Genomic DNA, 18,679 nt, shown 5'->3' on the forward strand with positions numbered 1-18,679 from the left:
TTCATTTCTTCTTTCCATCTTTTTCTCGGGCCCTTGGAGCCTCTTTATAGCAATAGAGTAAGAATCCATACATCAGGAAGAGGCTGCAGATCCCCGTTCAGGACATGCACATTTCTAGAACTTCCTGAGACACATGTAAGTGCCACTGGGGTCACTTTAGGAAATGGGCACAGGTGTACCCTTAGGAGCTAGATAGGGACCTATAAGGGGCAGAAGCTAGAAAGATGATACTTTGTGATCCATCCACTTTGGCCACTGTCTGATCATTGAGGGTCATCTTGGGTACTTTTGATAGATTCTGTTTAGGTCGATAATTTATGCGCTTTTAACTACAACAATAGCCTACATGTGTGTAAGTTTGAATACTTACTGGGGCACCTGGGTGGCTCAGTCCGATAAACATCTGCTTTCCACTGGGGTCATGACCTCAGGGTCCTGTGATGAAGCCCCACGTTTGGGGCGGGGTGGCAACCCTGGTCAGCCAAGAGTCTGCTTCTCCCTCTCCCTGTGCCCCTCCACCCCAAGCTTTCACTTTCAAATAAATAGATAATATCTTAGAAAGAAAGAAAACCAAGTACTAAGGAGCACTCATCCTAGGTCCGGGACTGCCCTGAAGCCTGGCACCATGGGGGAACAGCCAGCCCTGGGGTTGGCAGGCCCTGCGCTCTAACCTCTGAAGCCTGGGGCCTGCGGGCCTGCCCTCCACCTCCCACCGACAGCTGTCCTCCTGAAGGAAACTTTGGCTTTCACCAAAACAGGCCAACTTTTTCACTGGAATTCCCACCCCCCGAGCAGGATTTTATCTGTGAATTACGGTGATACTAGGGAAAAACAGCGTCTGCCTCAAACACTTCTTTATTTCACTTAGGGCCAGAGGCTTCCTAAACAATCAGTTCGAGTAAACTGTGGTTAGCAAAACAAGATGGAGCATTAACACGCCCAAACCCGGCTGTTACTCTCCCCTCCTTAGGTTTGGAGAGGGTAACGCTCAGTCCCCCGAGATGTTCAAGAGGCAAGGACTCGGGGAACAAAAAACCTCCATTCGCCTGCTCTTCACAGAGATCTCCTCTCCCGGTCCTGGAAAGGGGGTGACCCGTGCCGCTTTACGGGGACCTCACCCACCTAGGCCCACGACCCTTTAGGGAGGACCGGGGTGCCACCCAGGGCGCGGCAGCCCGGGAAGGAGGGAAAATAGCCTGGACCTCTTTCCCCGAGTGCCCGCGGACGACAGCAGGCTCAGGGCCCCCCTGAGGGCCTCCCGCGCACCCCACCCGCCCGCTGGGCTTGGGGCGAGGGAGGGGCGCGCGCTCGGGTGCGAGCCGGACACAGCCCTGCAGCGGCGGCGCGGGAGGGCGGCGGCGGCGGCGGCGGCGGCGGAGGAGGAGGAGGAGGAGGAGGGCGCTGAAGCCACACCCATCGGCGAGTGAATCCGGGGGCAGCGAGTCGTCGGCCGCTGCGCTCCAGCCTCCGCCCGCACCGAGCAGCGGGACCCGGGCCGCACCGGGGAGGGGCCGCTCCGGGCCGCAGCGCGAGGGCAGCGAGGGGCGGCGGGCAGCCGGCACCGGGCGGGGCCGGCGGCAGCGACCATGATCGCTTTGTTCAACAAGCTGCTGGACTGGTTTAAGGCCCTGTTCTGGAAGGAGGAGATGGAGCTCACGCTGGTCGGGCTGCAGTACTCGGGCAAGACCACCTTCGTCAACGTGATCGCGGTACGGGGGCGCGGGGCGCCGGCCGAGGGTCGGGCCTGTCCCGGCCCGCGCCGCGCCCTGGGGAGCCGGGGTCGCCGCCTGGCATGGCCGGGCACTGCCGGGCGCCGGGCGGGGGAGGAGCGGGCCAGGGCGCTTGGGGCCTAGCACGGCCCGTGGGGGACCCGGGTGGCGCGCGACCCGCTCTCCCGCCCGGGCCGGGATGGCACGGCTGGGGGCGGGGAAGGGGGACGAGGACACGGGCTGGGGCCCTGGGACTGGCGGCCCCAAGGGGTCACGAGGCAGAAGGGAACCAGCGCCTGCAGAGACAGGCCCCCTCCGGTCCTCGCGCAGGGGGGCATGACGGGGCGAAAGTGCCCGGGCCTTCCCGCCCCGCGTGCGGAGGGTCGCGGGACCCGGCAGCGGGAGCGGCTTGGGGAGGGGGCTTGGGCAAGCCCAGCCCCACCCGGAGGCTTTAACCCCTCTCTGCCGGAAGAGGAAGCCCCGCGCTATTGAGGGGGAGGGGACGTACCCCCTGGGGGTAGTGGACTCAGCTGAGGCCTTGGGCTCCAGCCCAGACTCCTCTCCGGGAACCCGCGGCGACTTAGCTGGGGGTCCGGGGAGGACGGCGTCGTAAAGGGAGTTTGGAGTCTCCGCTTGGCTCAGAAGTTGCAGCTGGAGGTATCTTGGCCTGGAGGATGAGTTGGAGGGGCGCTGCCCGCTCTGGGGACAGGGGAGAGAGCGGCTCTGAGGGCTTTGGGTAGTCAAGTCCGAGGTGGGCAATTTTCTGTCTTTTGCCGCCAGGGAGTGGTGGGGAAGGAGTTAAAATCTATCTCAAAAAAAAAAAAGGGAAGACGAGCTCCACGGGTGTGTGAGCTAAGGCTGCAGTAATGGCTGCGGCCTGCATTGAGGAGCCTGGCAGGACTGGGCGTGTGGGGTTGAGGGAGGCTTGGGGCAGGGGGCGCTGGGGTTATGGCCGTCCCCATACTAGGGTTTCTGAGAATTGCGGATTGGCCTCGTACTGGCCCAAAACGCGCACCGTAAGAGAGGTGGTCAAAGAAGTATGGCCAGTTAGTCTAGGTACCTCCCTGAGCCTGTGTTGCTGCCCATCCTGAAGAAGGGAGCCCCTGACGTATCTCGACATCCCGGAAGGACCGCTGCCTGAGGCAGGAGGGCAGAGGGAAGGCTGCGGGTACCCCATGGCCACATGTTTGGGCACCGGCTTCCTTTTCCAAACATGCTTTGCAGATGTCCCCTGCCCCTTCCTCCACCGCATGGCTCCTGGCTCCTCGTCTGACAGGGCAGGACCTTTGGGCCCATGCGGGTGTTTTGGCATGAGATGTTTCCTGGCCAGCAGGTGCCCCTGAGCTCCCGTGTGCCCAGGCTCTGGGCCTGGAGTCTGGCCGCCTAGTTAGATCAGGCATTGACTCGGCCTCTTGGGCCCCTAGGGCCCCTTGGGCAGGAGCATAATGCCTGGACTCTGATCCTGCAGGCCTGGGTGGCTTGGCTTCTAGGCATTTCGATCTGGGAGGTGTCTCCAGGGTAAGGCCAAGAGGAAGAACAACTTGCTGTGGCTCTAATGGCTCAGCCTTGGTGTCACCTCCAGTCCCCAGGGGAACTCTCCTCATGGAGCATTTATGAAGGCCATGCTCATGGCCAGAGACCCACAGGTCCCCGGGGGGTTTCCGCTTCCTGGTCAGGAGGGCCTCTCCTAGATGTGCGTCATGTCCAAAACAGGAACAGAAGGCAGGAGTCACAGATAACACTGCCAGGGGCAGAGTTGCTGGGAGGTACAGGAACGCGCCCCCCGCCTACGCCGTGCGTTCCCCTTTTTGATAGTCAGCTTGCCACTTTGGCTTGCACATCCTAAAAGTGCAAGCAAAATTTCCCTTTGAAGAGCCTTCCAAGAAAAACCACCCCTTGTGGACTTCAGTGGGAATTCTAGCATCAGGGGAACTGATGTTCTCGGGTCCTCCTGGGCACCTGCACTGGCATTTCTGCCCACCTTGTGTATGACCACGTAGAGTGTCTTTCAGAAAGAGAATCGGAATCGGGACCTGCGGGCTCTGTTCCTGTGCCCGCTGGTGACTCTCTGAATCACCTTTGCCTGTTCATTTGGCATCTGTTTGTCTCAACTTTTCCCCCATTTGGCTTTGTCTACTGGTTCTATGAGGTCTGACGGTAAATAGAAATTAAGTCGATGTGTCTAACCACTCAGCAGCCTAATGTGAACTGGAAAAAAAAAATTACATAGAGACTTCACAGTGCTTCTAAGAACCTAAAACTGATATCTTGAGTTCTTCTGAAGAAGTCGCAATGTACAAAGTAGGAGATGTTTTGCTCGAGGGAATCAAGGGAGCCGTTTTCAAATATTTCAAGCCGTTTAATTATGTAAAAGACTGTCCTATGGAAGAACTAGTCTAGGGTACCCAAGCCTTTGGGACAAGGGGTGGGAGTCACAGGAAGATGGATTTTTGACTCATTATAAAGAACCCTCAGAGAGGTGGAGCCCACCCAAGACCAGAGGTTAGACCACATGACTTTGGGGTTACTTCCAATGTTAAATGAAGAGCTCGTGAGATCAGGAGGCATTAGCAGGGAAATGAAGTCATAACCTGGTTCCATCTTAGCATTGGTTCACAGCTGCACTGGAAATAACGGGTGCCAAGGAGCCTGGGTCCCTGGGGGTCCTCCTACCCAAGAGCACATTCAGCCGGGCCAGGCCTTTCCTTTATATGGGAGCCTGTAGGGCTTCTAGTTCCCAGAGATGCCAAATGGGTCCTTATGCTAGATCCAGGCCATTTCCAAGCACTCCGTGAGCCTTATTTGCCAGTCTCGAGGAAACGAGAACCTTTCTCCCCATTTCACAGAAGGAAACCTTGAGGCCCACAGAGGTTAAAGGGCCTTGTCCAAGCTCGTCCATGATGAGTGATTAACAAAAACTGGGCTTTCTTCTTCAGACCCTTAGGTTCTTCATGAGCCCAGATGGAGAGGAATGGGCTTTGGTCCAGCAGGTGCCCCCATCCCCACCCTGGCACCCTGCTAGGGTTTGGCACTTAGACCTCATGTGCTTAGGGTCTCCATCCTTAGCAAGAAGAGAAGCCGTCCTCCATCAGGGCATTCCTGTCTCTCAGTGATTCCTAACTTCTAGGGCTCTCGGGCCCTTTTAATAGCTGATAAAAATATGAGACTCTTGGGAGCCTGGGTGGCTCAGTCGGTTAAACATCTGACTCTTGGTTTCGGCTCGGGTGATGATCTCATCTCGGGGTTGTGAGATCGAGCCCTTGCATCAGGCTCCACACTAGGCATGGAGCCAGCTTAAGAGTCTCTCTCCCTCTGCTCCTCCACCCCCTGTTCACTCACTTTCCCTCTCTAAAAAAACCCAAAACACAGAGAAGTATCCCATACACACTCTGCAGAGGAGTGTCCATACAAGCAAATTTTGCATATGCAGATTAGGTGCAATTTCGGGGTGTTTGGGGACTCTCTGAAGTCAGTCTGTGGCCCACAGGTTAGGAACCCTTGGTCCGCCTTGTAATAAGCATCCATCATGGGGGCTCACTTCTCACTTCCAAGGGCCTTGGTGGTTCCTGCAGATAAAAGGGACCCAGTCGCTCTCATTCAGGTGGGACCTCAGGAGTCTTCCCTCAGGCCTACAGGCTCTGAATAAGAAATCATCATCTCCTACACCTTGGCTAATGGTCAGAGCTCCCGACTTCTGTATGTGACAGGCAAATTATTCCTGCCACCTAGCAGAAGAAAATGGCATGGTACAGAGACGAAGGTGTCACTCTCAGAAGATTCAAGGTTAAATAAAGTCCCATCTCCTGCATGTGGGGAAGGAGAGTGGTAAGCAGAAGTGTCCTACCTACAGACATGGAGATGACCTTGGAGGGAGTTTGGCCTGGCCTGACTTCAGGCCTGGGGCTAGTTTAGAGCAATCTAGACATCCTGGAGATAATTCAGAGGGGAAGACAGGAAGATCCTTAGAATTTGAAAATGGGTTCCAGGATACAGAATCAGAGTCAGCTCCTAATTATTCAGCAAACATTTGCTAGCGTTGTTAATGGGGGCATGGTTTTCCCCTTCCCAGGAACCTCTCAGTCTAGTGGGAGACCCGTGAGCCAACAGAGAATGTGGGGTGTGGGTTATCCGTCCTAACAAACAGAGTATAGTACAGGTAAACCAGAAGCATGGATAATCCAGAAATTTCTTGGTGTACAGGTGCATTTTGGGGTGGCCTAATTACCTTCCCTCAAAATTTTACTGCTTGTTTGAAGATATGTCTCCTTCCTCGAGATCCCTCCTGACTGTTTGCCGTGACTTGTTTGAAGTCCTTTTCCTGGCAGCTAATTGTTCTTCTGCTCCACTGGAGACTCGGCTCAGTAAAGGGGCTTCCATTCCGATGGAGAGATGTTGGTTAGACCTTAGGAAGAATTTTTTCTCAGTCTAGGCTGAGAGACTTTGAAGGGGCCTGGTGAAGACGGGGCCTCTTGTTCACAGGAGAGCCGTGCGGTGTGGGGTGGACACCTGAGTTGTTTATGGCCATCCTGCCTGAAAGCAAGGAACACTCAGGAGATGCCCCCGTGCCCTTTGCAAAGGGATGCCTGCAACACTGCTTTACTCTTGCGGCCTTGTGGCTGTGGCTGCCAGGGACGGCACAGCCGGGTTCTATCAATTTGTACCCTTTCCCAATTCTGACTTTTCCTTCCCAGTCAGGACAGTTCAATGAGGATATGATCCCCACTGTGGGTTTCAACATGCGCAAAATCACCAAAGGGAATGTGACCATCAAGGTGAGTGTCAGGAAGCCAAAACTCTGGGCACAAGCTCTCGGGGCCACAGAAGAGCGCCTGCTTGCCTGCTGGGGCGGGGCACCCACAAGGAAGGAGTTGGGGAGGGTATCTGAGACCCTCGAAGAAGCTGGAGGAGAGCAGGGGCCTGGAGAGGTGGAAAAAGAGCACAAGACTTCTAAGGCACAGGAGGGACGGACAGCAGACCAATCCCTGGCAATCTGGCAGAGGGGGATTGGAGCCATTGGGTTTGGTTGCCTGCCTCCTGCTGAGACCATGTCGCCCTCTTCTCACTTAGCTCTGGGACATTGGGGGACAGCCCCGATTCCGCAGCATGTGGGAACGCTACTGCCGAGGAGTGAGTGCCATCGTGTAAGTGTAGGGCTGGGCGGGAGTTGGGGGCTCCCCTGCTTCCCCCCCACCCTGACCCCAGCCTCACTGCCTGTAGGGACCCCTCCCTGGCTTTCCCCCCAGCCTCACTGCCTGCAGGGACCACAGGCGCAGAACGGGGTTAGTCACCATCCTTGGTTCAGGATTCACTGTCCTGTCTGTATGAAGCCTGCCTTTACTTCCCAGGCTGTGTGTTTCTTATCTGCAAAACCTCTCCAAGCACGCGCTGCCCAACCTGAGAGCCTGACAGCATCAATCCGCCCCAAGTCCCTGTGTCCCCCTGCCTTCCCCAGCCTAGAGTCACCATTCTTCCAGATTCTGTATGATTTAAATGGTTTGTTCCCTTGCTTTTTAAAAATAATTTTATACTACATATAGATGCCCAACAAAAGATTGTTTTGTTTTCATTGTTTTAACCTCATTTTTTAGAAGTATCTCGCTGCAAGAAAATCTGGGGCTGCCTTTGCTTTTTTAACTCAACCAGGGCTATTCTTCCCATACAGACCTAAGGGGTCTGTAAGGGTGTCATTTCGGGAGGGATTTACACCTAATCTTAAAGGGCCAAGCTTCCCCCACTCCACCGCGCCCCCACGTGACACCTTGTCCAAAGGGGACTTTCGGATGACAGGGTAATGGCCCATGATGGAGGAGAACCAGGTGGCCCATAGATCCAGAGGTGACCAAGCCCCAGTAAGATGTTTCCAGCTGCAAGCACAGCTCCCCTTCCTACCTCTCAGCCTGTAATGTCAAATGTCCCTTCCCGCTGTCCCCCAGGTACATGGTGGACGCCGCTGACCAGGAGAAGATTGAGGCCTCCAAGAATGAGTTGCATAACCTACTGGATAAACCCCAGCTGCAGGGCATCCCGGTCAGCAGCCTAGTGGAGCAGGAGGGGAGGGAGCCCGCTGGGAAGTGGCCCCGGGGGAAGGGCGGGAGGCAGGTGAAGGCCAGGCATGAGGGAGGGGAAATGGACAAGCTGGCACAGGGACCCTTGACCTAGTCCCTGTTCTCCCTTCTCTGTAGGTCTTAGTCCTGGGTAACAAGCGGGACCTCCCAGGAGCATTGGATGAGAAGGAGCTGATTGAGAAAATGTGAGTTTGGTTACTCTTCCCTGTCCTTCCTCCTTGCTCTCTGAATTTTCCAAGCACGGGAGAGATGGCTTGCTGCTGCTCTCAATACCTGCCACACGGTGGCAGCAGAGCCCACCTCTCCAGGAGCCTCGCCCTCACCGCTGTAGCTCCTCTGGCAAGAAAAGGTCTCTGTTGCCCCCAGCCCCAGGCCCCCTGGGCAGTCCTAGCCTCAGCAGGTTCTGCTCTGGTTTCCCCCCAGGAATCTTTCTGCCATCCAGGACCGAGAGATCTGCTGCTACTCCATCTCTTGCAAAGAAAAGGACAACATTGGTGCGCGTGGGTATGGGGGAGTTGCTGGCATTCTGGGAACAGACAGGGCGAGGGGAGGGGCAGAGAGGCTCTCCTGGGTGTTCTAGAACAGTGGCTCTCAAAGCCTTTCCCTGCACAACCTTCCTTGAAGATCAAAGCTCGAACCTTCTGGGATAGGACAGTATCCAGGAAACTCGGCATCTGAGCATTACCCCTGCTCTGCCCTCGACTGGTTTTGTGATCTTAGGCAAATCACTCCCTTCTGTGGGCCTCACTTCCCCCACTATACATTACAGGGACCAGGTGATTCCCAGGCCCCTTCTGTCTGTGGCACCCCACGGCTCTTGGCTTTTGGTGCCCTTAGAGTTGATCCCCAGTTACAGTTTCGGAAGCACTGGGCTGGGTATTTGCTCACCGTGTTGCCACTCGGCCCAGCACGGGAAGGCTTCTAAACTTCTCTGTTGTCCCCCACCCAGACATCACCTTACAGTGGCTTATTCAACACTCAAAGTCACGGAGAAGCTGAGACTGCAGTCCTTCCCCCTCGGACCAGGGACCTGCTGTCATCCAAACCCGAAGTCCCACTCCCTGCCCACCCCACCATCCCCCGTAAGCCCGCCGCTCCTCACTCTGTGTGGGGAGGGGCCCTCTGGGGATCCCAGAGTCCTGTTCTGCTGAGGTTTGAACTCCTGATTTTATTGTAAAATAAACTGCTCCCATTCTGGGCCCCCTAACCTCTGGCCCTCTCCCCTTCTCTCTGCCCTTTGCCCCCGCCGCTTCCGTTCCCTTAACAGCCCAGGCCCCACAGCCCCTGCCCTCCTCTCTCCCGTGTCCCGCCCCTATGCTGCCCTTTTCAACACTCTTCTGTTATTGTCCTGTGTGTACAGTATATATATGTATATATATTTTAATTTTTTAATTTAAGCAAAGACTAAAATCAACCATTTGATGCTGCAGGGGCCCGTCAGGCTCTGGGATGGGGGCGGTGTGGGAAGAAGGCAAGAGAGGCAGGGCTGGCTCCGGGCTGGTCGGGATTGGGAAGGCGAGAGCTAGCATCTGGGGCAGGTGCCAGCCTGGGCACTGGTGACCGTCCCCATGTCCCGTTTGTTTCCACTTCCCAGTCTGGCTTATCCCTGCCGTGCTTGAATGTCACAGGCCGACAGGAGCCTCCAGAGGCGCCCCTCTCTGCCCCCAGTCTCAGTAGGGCCACTGGGCACACCCGAGTGCCGGAGAGATCACCGGCCAGCAGGAAACCAGCGTCCACATGACCCCGGGAGTCCGTCCCGCCCGCTCCCGGCTCCACCTTCTGCCCCTCCCTAGGGCCCCCAACTCCACGGGCCACCTCATTTTCTGTTCTCGTTTTGCAGAGTTGCACAAGGAGAGAACTCAGCATGGGGGGTTGGTTCTTTGGGTTTTGTTTTCTGTTTGTTTATTTGTTTAATTTAATGATTTGTAAAGTGATGTTCCTCTTCCTTTTTTACACTTTTAGCTCATATTTAACCTCTGTTTGGAAAATGATTCTTGTAATTGTACATTTTTTTGCCTCCTAACAACAAGAATAAAATGACCACTTTTGTGTTGGGGAGGTGTCCGGGGCTGGTTATTTGTCCGCAGGCACCGTGGGATGACTGGCGGGCCCGCATGCTGGGCACAAACACCACGGAGAGCGAGGCACGCGCTCACACTGGGCACACAATGGCACTTCACAAAGCAGCCTCCCGCACGTGTGCCCAGGCCTCACCCGGCCGCCTCCTCCCTCCCTCGTCAGACTCGCACGCAGTCCCAGCTCTCTGCTTGCAGCTGCCAAGGGGAGCCCGGCGAGTCCATGGGCTGGGGTCAGCGTGGCAGGGGTGTGGAGCTGCGTCCCCGTGTGTGCAGGCCTGAGCCTCTGGTTCCCGAGAGTCCATTCAGAACCCCACCTGCAGCCAGAGCTGGGCCGAAGCCAGAACTCTGTCCCCACCCATGATGAGCCAGTCAGTCACTCGGCTTCCGGCTCCCAGGGCCAGTGCCGGGCCTTCAGACCCCGGGGGGCATCCCTCCTTCCCTGCTCCCCTGCTGCTGTCGGTGCTCCTGGTTTTCTGGGAGAGGCTGTCCCCTTATTGTTCTGCCCAGTCCCAGTCCTTTCCCCACTTGACCCCAACCTCCAGAGCTGGTCACCCTCCCCTCCTCGCCCATAGCTGCTGCCTGAGAGCCTTGTGGGCCCTGTTTACCCAAATCCGGGGCCATCTTGACCCAGTTTTGTAGCAAGCCCCGCCTCCCCCCTGCTCTGCCCCTCCTCAGCCTCCCTTCCCCCTGGAAAACGGAACAGGCCCCTACAGCCCCTCCATGCCCTCTTGTCCGGCCTCTGTAGGAAGAAGGAGCCACAGGGTTCACCAAGATCTGGGAGCAGGGATCCTGAGCCTGACTTGTTTACTCTGAACTTCACCAGCCCTTTCTTGGGGCCCAGGGCTTCCTCCTAGAGGCACTTTACTAGTCAGAAATGACTTGCCTGGAGAGGTAGCTCCCACAGAAGTCTGAGAATTTGGCAAAGGGAGCAAAAGGATTTGAAGGTGTTCTTCCAGCTCTGGGGAATAGGAAACGTGCCCTCTGCTTAAGGAGGTCGAAGCTGGGGCCAGGGTCTGCCTGTGAGTTCCTGGCTGCAGAGGCTGCCCCTGGCCTGGGAGGCTGGAAGGGGACTGTCACTCATACGGGGTTGGGGGGGGTGGGCAGGACGGGACAGGTGTCAGGGTTGACCTGCCTTCCCCCGTCCTGAATCCCCTGGTGAGGGGTGAGATTGGAGATTAGAGAGGATGAGCTGGTGACCAGCAAGCGGCCTCCTGCCATTGGGTCTGCATGCAGCAGGTGCCTAATAGGACCTAAAGAACTTGGGAAACTTGGACAGGGAGCGGACCGTGCGTACATATGTGAATCCTCGTGCTTGGGGCCCTTCAAGGTGCCAAAAGCCTGGATGAGTTCTGGGAGCACCCTGGCCAAGCCTACTCTGTAGTACTAGAGAATTCAGTTCCCAAAAGGAAGAAAGAAAAGGTGCCAGGCGTCATGCCAGATGCTTTATATATCTTGTCCCATTTAATGACTGTAGTCCTCCGGGAGAGAGGGGTTGTTCCCATTTTACAGATGAGGAAACTGAGAGGCTCATAACCGCGTCCAGTCTGGTCGGAGGGAGGCGACTCTCCCCGCTAAGTGCACATGCTCTCTGCTCCGCACTCCCAGCTGAGGGGAGAGGCTAGGTGGGTTGCATCAGGGTCTGGGAGCTGGCCTAAAGACTGCCCTAAGGGGGTGGGAGAATGTCCGCCCTGCCTCTGAGCATCCCAGCTCAAATCCACCGCCCACTGCTGTGCCAACCTGCCCCCCCCATTCCAAGCCTGGGACCCCTAAGCAACAAATGCCACATTGTTCCCCCAGCTGGCCCAGGCTGGAGGGACAGTGGCTCTTTCCCAAGGCCCTGCTGGGCTGCTGACTGATCTTGCAAGCCATACACGTTGGCAGGCATGGGAGGCGCGGTGGTGGCAGGGCCTCGGAGACACCATCCCCCTCTTCAGCTCTGAGCTGGCTAACCAGCAGGAGGGAGAGGCAGGGGTGTGGGGGGTGCCCTCTGTGGAAAAGGCCTCCACAAACAGGATGCTGAGGCGCCCCCCTCCCCTTCCCTCAGGCTTCCATCCTCAGGCCTCTCCCAGTGCCAGACTTCACCTCAGTTCACCCTGCCCGCCCCCCATCCCATAGGAAGCTCCTGGAGTGTCTAGGACTGGCGGTGGGAGTGGGGCAGAGAGGGAGGGGGGTGTGGGGGGGAGATGGCCCTGGTAACCTCAGTGGCGTAAGCCCGGCCCCCTCTCCAGCCTGCCCCCCACCCACCCATCTCAAGTTTCTCCAGACAAAGCTGAGGGCTTCAGTCACTGTGGCAACAGGTCTGCTGAGAAATGGGTGGGTGTCGTTCCCCAGCACAAAGGGTGTGCGCGCGTGGCAGCCTCATCACTTAGCAACGGCCTCCCTCTCTCTTGGCGTCACCCGTGCTGGGGGTGGGTGCCAGGAAGAGAGAACAAGGCCATTAAGATCCCCAAGAGAGGGGGGAAGGAGGCTTGGGTCAGGGCTGGGCTGAGGCCAAGGGGTGTGGGTGGGGTGGACAGAGAAGAATGGGGCCCAGTGCCCTCCGCAACCACTGTCCCTCATCATGCCGGGTCCCTGGGACCCTTCCGAGGCCCCCTGCAGAGGTTCTAGGTAGATCTGGCAGGCAGAAGTTGCCGGTGGGACCCAGAGCAGCGCTTCGCACTGGGAAGGGTGGTTCTGAAGGAAGCTGGGCTCAGAAGGCAGAAGGCAGGGTGTGATTAGGCCGAGGTGCCTCTTCTGGTTGACCTTGGGCCTGCTTCTCTGGGCCCAGACAGGGTTAAGGGGGCGTTTGGAAGGGCCCCAGAGGGGGAGCCAGCGGAAGTGGGACACCCGGGGCTGGACTGGCAAGAGGACCTGGAGGGCCTCTGGGGGCACAGGATGGAGCTCTGGCTGCCAGGAAGGGGGTGCGATGGGGGCGGGAGGGGGCAGACAGGGAACAAGCAGCTGGGCCATCTACAGGCGAAACAGTCTGTTCTAAGAAACTGAACAAGAGCAGCTCTCAGAGTCAGAGGCTGGACCCCCTGGGCTCAGGGAAGGAGAGCTGCGGGGTTCTCTAAAATGGGGACTTGGTGGAGAGCCCGGAGCAGAGGGCAGGGCTTCAGAAGAGACAAGTTTGCAGCCTTTTGACTTCCCAAGGATGCTCGGGTTTGTGTCAGGATGAAGACTTGGTCTCCACTTCCCAAGCCCTCCCTCCACTCTGCCCCCTCAAAAGCCATAGAGCTATAGGGCCAGGGAGGATATCAGCCACAGGCCAGACAGGCAGGGTCAAAGGGGCCAGGAAGAATCCCCCTAGGGTCCCACCTGTCCTGGAGAAGGGCCAGGTGCCTCTGGGCACTGTCAGGGTGTAGCACAAGAAACTCCAGTGGGCACAGGGATAGTTCTACCTAGTTTATTGTTTGTGAAGGAGGGCCTGCTATAGGGGGGACCTACCAAGGGAGGTGGGGACAGCACAACCCAGGATAGGTCAAAGGAGGAAGAGGAAGGAGAGAGAAATCCTCTGGAAGTGGGGGGGGGGGGGGTTGACAGGAGGGGGAGGAGGTATGAAAGGCTAGGGAGATCTGGTCCAGAGAAGACCCAGGTAGGCCTGGCCCCCAAAGGTCCCATATTCTAGGATGGATGGGTGTCAGGGTGACAATACTTAGAGAGGGCCTAACTAAAGTCTAGCAGATTCCACGACAGAGGCAGGGCGAAGTTCTGGCTCCCAGCTGGTGGGGAACTAAGAGTTTCTAGACAGTTCTAAGGGCCTGGAAGCATCACCACCTACCCGCTGCGAGCATCGGGTTTGGAAGCCCCCAGAGAGTGACAGGGAAGATGACCCTGCTGGAGGAGGGGGCTTTGCCTGAAACCGAACCCCAGCAAGAGGAACCAAGTCCACCTCTAGACAGCAAGACAGCCGAGAAGCAAGACCTCTGGGGACAGAAACACCAGACCCAGGCGGCGGGGGGCGGGGGGTGAGGGCACCCTCCCTGCCCCGCGTGCCCCTGCTCCCATCCTCTCTCCAGCAGGAGCCTGGCCTCAGCAAGGCGTGCCCAGGGGCAGGAGCGGGGGCGACTCCCTGGGCTTGTGGAAGTAGATGGAGGAGGGCATCTCGGTCTTGAGCTTGCTGTCCGAGCCGCCGGCGGCCGAGGCCTCCGGGCCGCCGCACTGCCCGCAGCAGCAGCAGCAGCAGCCCAGGAAGGCCCGGCCCAGCGGCCTGCAGAGGCACAGCAGGAGCACGGGCGTGATGGCTCCCTTGAAGAAGGTGGAGAACTGGTTGATGAGGCCCAGGAGGTCCAGGGTCTGGCGCGTCAGCTCCGTGGACAGGTAGGCCACCACGATGTTGCAGACGTTCTCGGGGAGCGTGCAGAGGGCGTAGACTACCGTCAGGCCCACCAAGGTACTGCTGAGCTGGCTCTCGCACTGCTCGTGCTTGCCGGCCCGGCACTCGGGCTTCCTCCCCGGCGGGCCCCGCACCCGCCACGTCACCAGCTGGCAGGTGACGGTGAAGAGGATGGGCAGGCAGAAGTAGCAGCCGAAGTACCACCACATGCGGGCGTTCTGGTAGGTCATCACCAGCGAGTAGAGCGACTCGGGCAGGCTGGCCGACGGCTTCATGATGCACGAGTCCAGCGTGCCCGCGGTGGGGGAGGGCTCCTGTGACAGCTGCCACAGCAGGAGCTCGGGCACTGCCAGGATCATGGAGCCCACCCAGATGACGGCCAGCTTGGCCAGGATGGACTGGCACCGCTCGATGGGCCTCACCTTGGGCAGGGTGCTGGTGGCCACGTGGAAGCGGTCGATGCCCAGGGCGCAGAGGCTGAAGGTGGTGACTCCCAGTGAGGTCACCTGGGGGCAAAGGCGTGGAGGAGAAGAGCATGTAGTCAAACCCAGGGGACCTGGGGGCGGGGGGACCGTGCCTGGTCTCCAGCCTAGACGGGGAGCTGAGTGGCAAGTGTAGGAATGATATTTATTGAGCATTTCTCATGCGTTAGGCAACAGGCATTTCACACCCATCACCTGATCCTTGCAGCCAACCATCCCACACGGGAAGAAACTAGCTGAGGCAGGACGAGGGACTCCGTCAATGGCAGAGTTGAGGTCCACGTGCAGACTGGCCCGACCCTTTCCAGCCTGCTTCTTTGCATCTTGGGCGAGGGAATGGACGGCCTGGGTCCCACAGACCCTTATGCTCTCTGAGACCTTGGAAAATCATCTCTACTAGAGCATCCAGACAAAGACATAGAAGTTCTGGGGCTTTGCAGGCCCTTCCATTCCCATATCCCATTATGTGCGTCAGGTGAAAGGTTTTCAAAACATGGCTGAGATACACACACGTGCACACGCACACACATTCACATACACACTCACTCTCCCCATCCTATCCAGAAAAACCCAGGGCCTGGCTGTAAGGGGAAGCAGCCCTCCCTCCAAAACAGCCTGTTTTGGTGCTCAGTGCTATTCATTGAGCACTGGGGAAAATCACCCTGGGAGCCAAGAGAAAGAAGCCAGAGCAGGAGGGGAAGAAAGTGCCAGAGAGAAGAGAGGAAGAGGAGAACCCTCCCAAGCTGCCGGGTGGTGCCCGACCACACTCAGGGATTGTGCTCAGGTCCCCTCTTCTCTCCATATTCTTCCTTCTTCTGGCTCATTAACATTGCCACCGAGTGATCTTTGTGAGAACCGGTGCCCCTCCCTTGACAGGGAACCCCAGGCCTGAGGAGGAGCAGACTTTGGGGCTTGGACAAAACCAAGAAACCCAAATTCCATGTTGCCTTTTCCTGCTCCCTCCTGGGGACCATCCTCAGATCCTCCCTATAAAAGGGTTCCAGAACAGGGTATTTTAACTCCTACTCCATCACTTGGCCTAACGGGAGGGTCTATCAGCTCATGATATCTCCATCCTCCAGGAGGATGGAGGCCACAGCCTGGGTATTAGGAATGCTGAGGCCCACAGTCAGGCAGGGCCAGGCTTCCATGCAGACAAGAGTTCCCATCCGTCTGCCCTCCTCCTCTCCTGGCAAAACCCAGCACTTACTGAATTATGTTAATTCTAAGGACTTTGTAACTAGTACCCACTTAATCCTTCAAGATTTCATTCAGGGAGTTTTTATTATTATTATCCCCAACTTACAGAGGGCAAAACTGAGGTATAGACAGGTTAGGTCACTTACCTAAGTCACTCAGCTAGAGAGGGCCAAACCCCAGTTCCTGACCTAGTCCTTGTATCCAACCTCTCACAGGGCCCCTGTGCTCTGCACTCTCCATGCTAACTAAGAGGCCAAGGCTAGCCCCAGTGGCAGGATCTTCTCTGAGGTTTGAGTACCTTTGGGTCCCGGGTAGGTGGTCTCCCTGGGCTGGGAAGGACACAAAGGGCTACACCGACTGCTGAGCCTCAGGTTGTCCAAATATGAAATCATCACTAAATGCACAGGGAACTGGGGACAGCGTAGGGAATAGGGCCCAGACGCCTGATCCTGGTTCCTTCTCTGCCCCAGCAAGTCACCCATGTCCCACAGCACCCTCCACTCTCAGGAAGAGCAGCAGCCTTCATGGGGAGGCCAGTCACTAAAAGGCTGTTTGCCTATTTTGTGCCCCTGGACAGACATAGTGGTCTGCCTTGCTGGGTCTTGCCTAAACGCACATACATTGGTCTATTTTTGTAAGGTTTTGATTAGGCTGTCTGTGTATGGTCGCACCTGCCTCATCACCCATGCACCTGTCTTAACGTGGAAGTCCCCAAAGGTGAGGATGATGGTTTACTTTGGAACTGTGGAAGGAACCTGCCAGAGGGCCCATCTGGTCTACCCCGTGGTTGGGAGCTAAGCAAACAAGACGGGAGATGTGCCCTGCCCAGAAATACCCAGTGTGTCAGAGACAGAGCTGATACTGAACCCCCTGCCCCCGGACTCCAGCACCCTTTCAGAGAGCAATGACCATCCTAGTAAGGAAGAGACTTTCCTTCTGGCGTTTGCATTCATGGGGATTGGACACTAACTTGATTTGGGGGGGGGGCTGCAGGAAACTGGGATCTCCCTTCACTCACCGCTTGCAGAAGCAGGATATTCAGAAGTAGAGAAGGGCAGGATAGCGGCAGTGGCAAAGAGGGGGGAAAAGGAGACAAACGGCGGACAGAGCGATTTCCTGGGTGGACAAATGGAGGGTGGTTAAGGCGGGGGAGGGGGCAGCTCAGAGGAAAGAGAAATGGGAGAGATGCTCCTTGAGGCTGCTCCAGAAGCCAGAGCCCAGGCTGGGTCTGAACCCCAGGGCTCCTGCTCAACTCCCCGCTCCCCTCAGCTGGCTACGTTTACTTGAGAGCTACCAGGAACCAACGCAGCATCTGTCTCCTTGCCCAAACCGGAGGAGAAATGAGATAGAGCTCCAGGCCTCTGGGCTCCTGTGCACCCACAGAACCCGCTTCCGCCAGCCCCGGGCTGAGCTCCAGCAGGACGCACACTCACCTCCATGAAGGGCACGGCCCGGCAAGAGGCGTCGCCCAGCAACCTCTGCTTGGTGAGCTCATTGAAGATGACCACAGGGAGGCAGAAAAAGAGGACCAGAAAATCCCAGAGGGCCAGGCTGGCCAGGATGGAGTTCCACGCACTCTTCAGGTAGTAGCTGTGCCACACGACGCACATGACCGACAGGTTTCCCACGATGCCCACGGCGAACACCACCAGGGCCAGGAGCATGATGGCGTACGCCCCGTAGGAGCTCTCGGTTACCGGGTACAGGGGGTTCTGAATCTGCAGCCTCTGGCCCGGCATCCCTGTCAGATTGGTCCGAGGCTCCTGGCCGCTGCCTGCCGTGCCCCCATCCTTGTCTGGGTCGGGGCTGGTGGCCACCAAGGGCTTGGTGGGCTGCAGGCCAGCGGGGTGCATGGGCCGGGGGTACTCAGCCCACTCCTCGGGCACATATTGCTGTACCCCTTTGGCCTCATCGTCCTCTGTGCCTCTCTTGGACCGGCTCTGCGGCTCCTGGGCCTCGGCACCCCCGGAGACCCTGATCAGCCCCGCGGCCAGTACCACGGTGAGAGAGATGGCCAGCGACCCCAGCCGCCGCATGGCCAGAGACGCAGGAGGCAGCTGCCCCCCGAGGAGCAGGTGAGGGCGCCGGACCCAAGTGCGGGGCTGACCGGGGAGAGAGAGAGAGAGAGAGAGACAGCTGGCCTCTTGGTCCGCCTCCTGTCAGGCGTCTGGCATCACCAGCCTGCTCCAGTAGACTCCGGCGGCTCCCTCCCACCCCGCCGGCCACGGGCTGGGCAGGGCCCTCTGCTGGGCATACAGCACTCTTGGCTGCCCTCGCATGTCTCACCCTCCAGGACGCTCCTCCTTCTCCTCCTCTTCCTCCTCCTCCTCAGAGCCCCACAGGGTAGCAGCAGATCAGAACTTCGGAGCTCCTGGAGGCCACCTGCTCCTGCCATGGAAGCCAGGGAGGGAACGTGGCTGGCCTAGGGTCCCACGGTGCGCAGAGACTGAGCCAGGACCGAACAGGGGCCCCCAGCCTTGGACTCAGGACACACTTCTCAGGCGGCTCCTTCCACTTGAAACCTGCCGATGACACTCGCTGTCCTTGATCCTAGCCCCCCGCAGACTTCCCCATTAATGCTCACCACTGCTCGACTGCGCAAACGCTACCATTGCCATTTCTCAGGCTTGCAGAGGTCAGTGACTTAGCACACAGCTTACCTGCGCTGGAGCCGGGCCCAGGACCCAGGTCCGATTCCAGAGCTTGTAACTCAGCAGGCACTGGTCTGCCCGCCTGCCTCTTCAGCACATGAACTCCCCTCGGAAAGCAGCAAAATCAAAACTTTAAAACTACTTTCTGGGGCGCTTGGGTGGTTCAGTTGTTAGGTGTC

The 18,679-nt window shown here is 57.8% G+C and overlaps 2 protein-coding genes across 4 annotated transcripts; one reads left to right on the top strand and one right to left on the bottom strand.

The window, feature by feature from the left end:
- Nucleotides 1–1,407: 1,407 nt before the first annotated feature.
- ARL8A (ADP ribosylation factor like GTPase 8A) lies at nucleotides 1,408–9,828 on the top strand. Of its 3 annotated transcripts, none has more exons than XM_045983256.1 (7): nucleotides 1,408–1,709; nucleotides 6,401–6,481; nucleotides 6,777–6,850; nucleotides 7,643–7,736; nucleotides 7,892–7,959; nucleotides 8,175–8,268; nucleotides 8,724–9,828. In XM_045983256.1, the coding sequence occupies exons 1-7, from the start codon at nucleotides 1,587–1,589 to the stop codon at nucleotides 8,949–8,951; spliced, it is 762 nt and encodes a 253-aa protein (XP_045839212.1). In that variant the 5' UTR covers nucleotides 1,408–1,586; the 3' UTR covers nucleotides 8,952–9,828. The 3 variants fall into 3 exon arrangements, with proteins under 3 accessions (XP_045839212.1, XP_045839214.1, XP_045839213.1); XM_045983258.1 differs by having other exon boundaries at nucleotides 1,414–1,709; nucleotides 8,198–8,268; nucleotides 8,724–8,915; XM_045983257.1 differs by lacking the exon at nucleotides 1,408–1,709 and adding an exon at nucleotides 2,040–2,366.
- Nucleotides 9,829–11,272: 1,444 nt separating this feature from the next.
- GPR37L1 (G protein-coupled receptor 37 like 1) lies at nucleotides 11,273–18,175 on the bottom strand. Its single transcript, XM_045982052.1, has 2 exons — nucleotides 17,283–18,175; nucleotides 11,273–14,673 (listed from the first exon to the last, which is right to left on the bottom strand). The coding sequence occupies exons 1-2, from the start codon at nucleotides 17,883–17,885 to the stop codon at nucleotides 13,864–13,866; spliced, it is 1,413 nt and encodes a 470-aa protein (XP_045838008.1). The 5' UTR covers nucleotides 17,886–18,175; the 3' UTR covers nucleotides 11,273–13,863.
- Nucleotides 18,176–18,679: the final 504 nt, after the last annotated feature.

The sequence above is a fragment of the Meles meles genome, chromosome 17 (genome assembly GCF_922984935.1).
Source record: "Meles meles chromosome 17, mMelMel3.1 paternal haplotype, whole genome shotgun sequence".
Taxonomy (NCBI): domain Eukaryota; kingdom Metazoa; phylum Chordata; class Mammalia; order Carnivora; family Mustelidae; genus Meles; species Meles meles.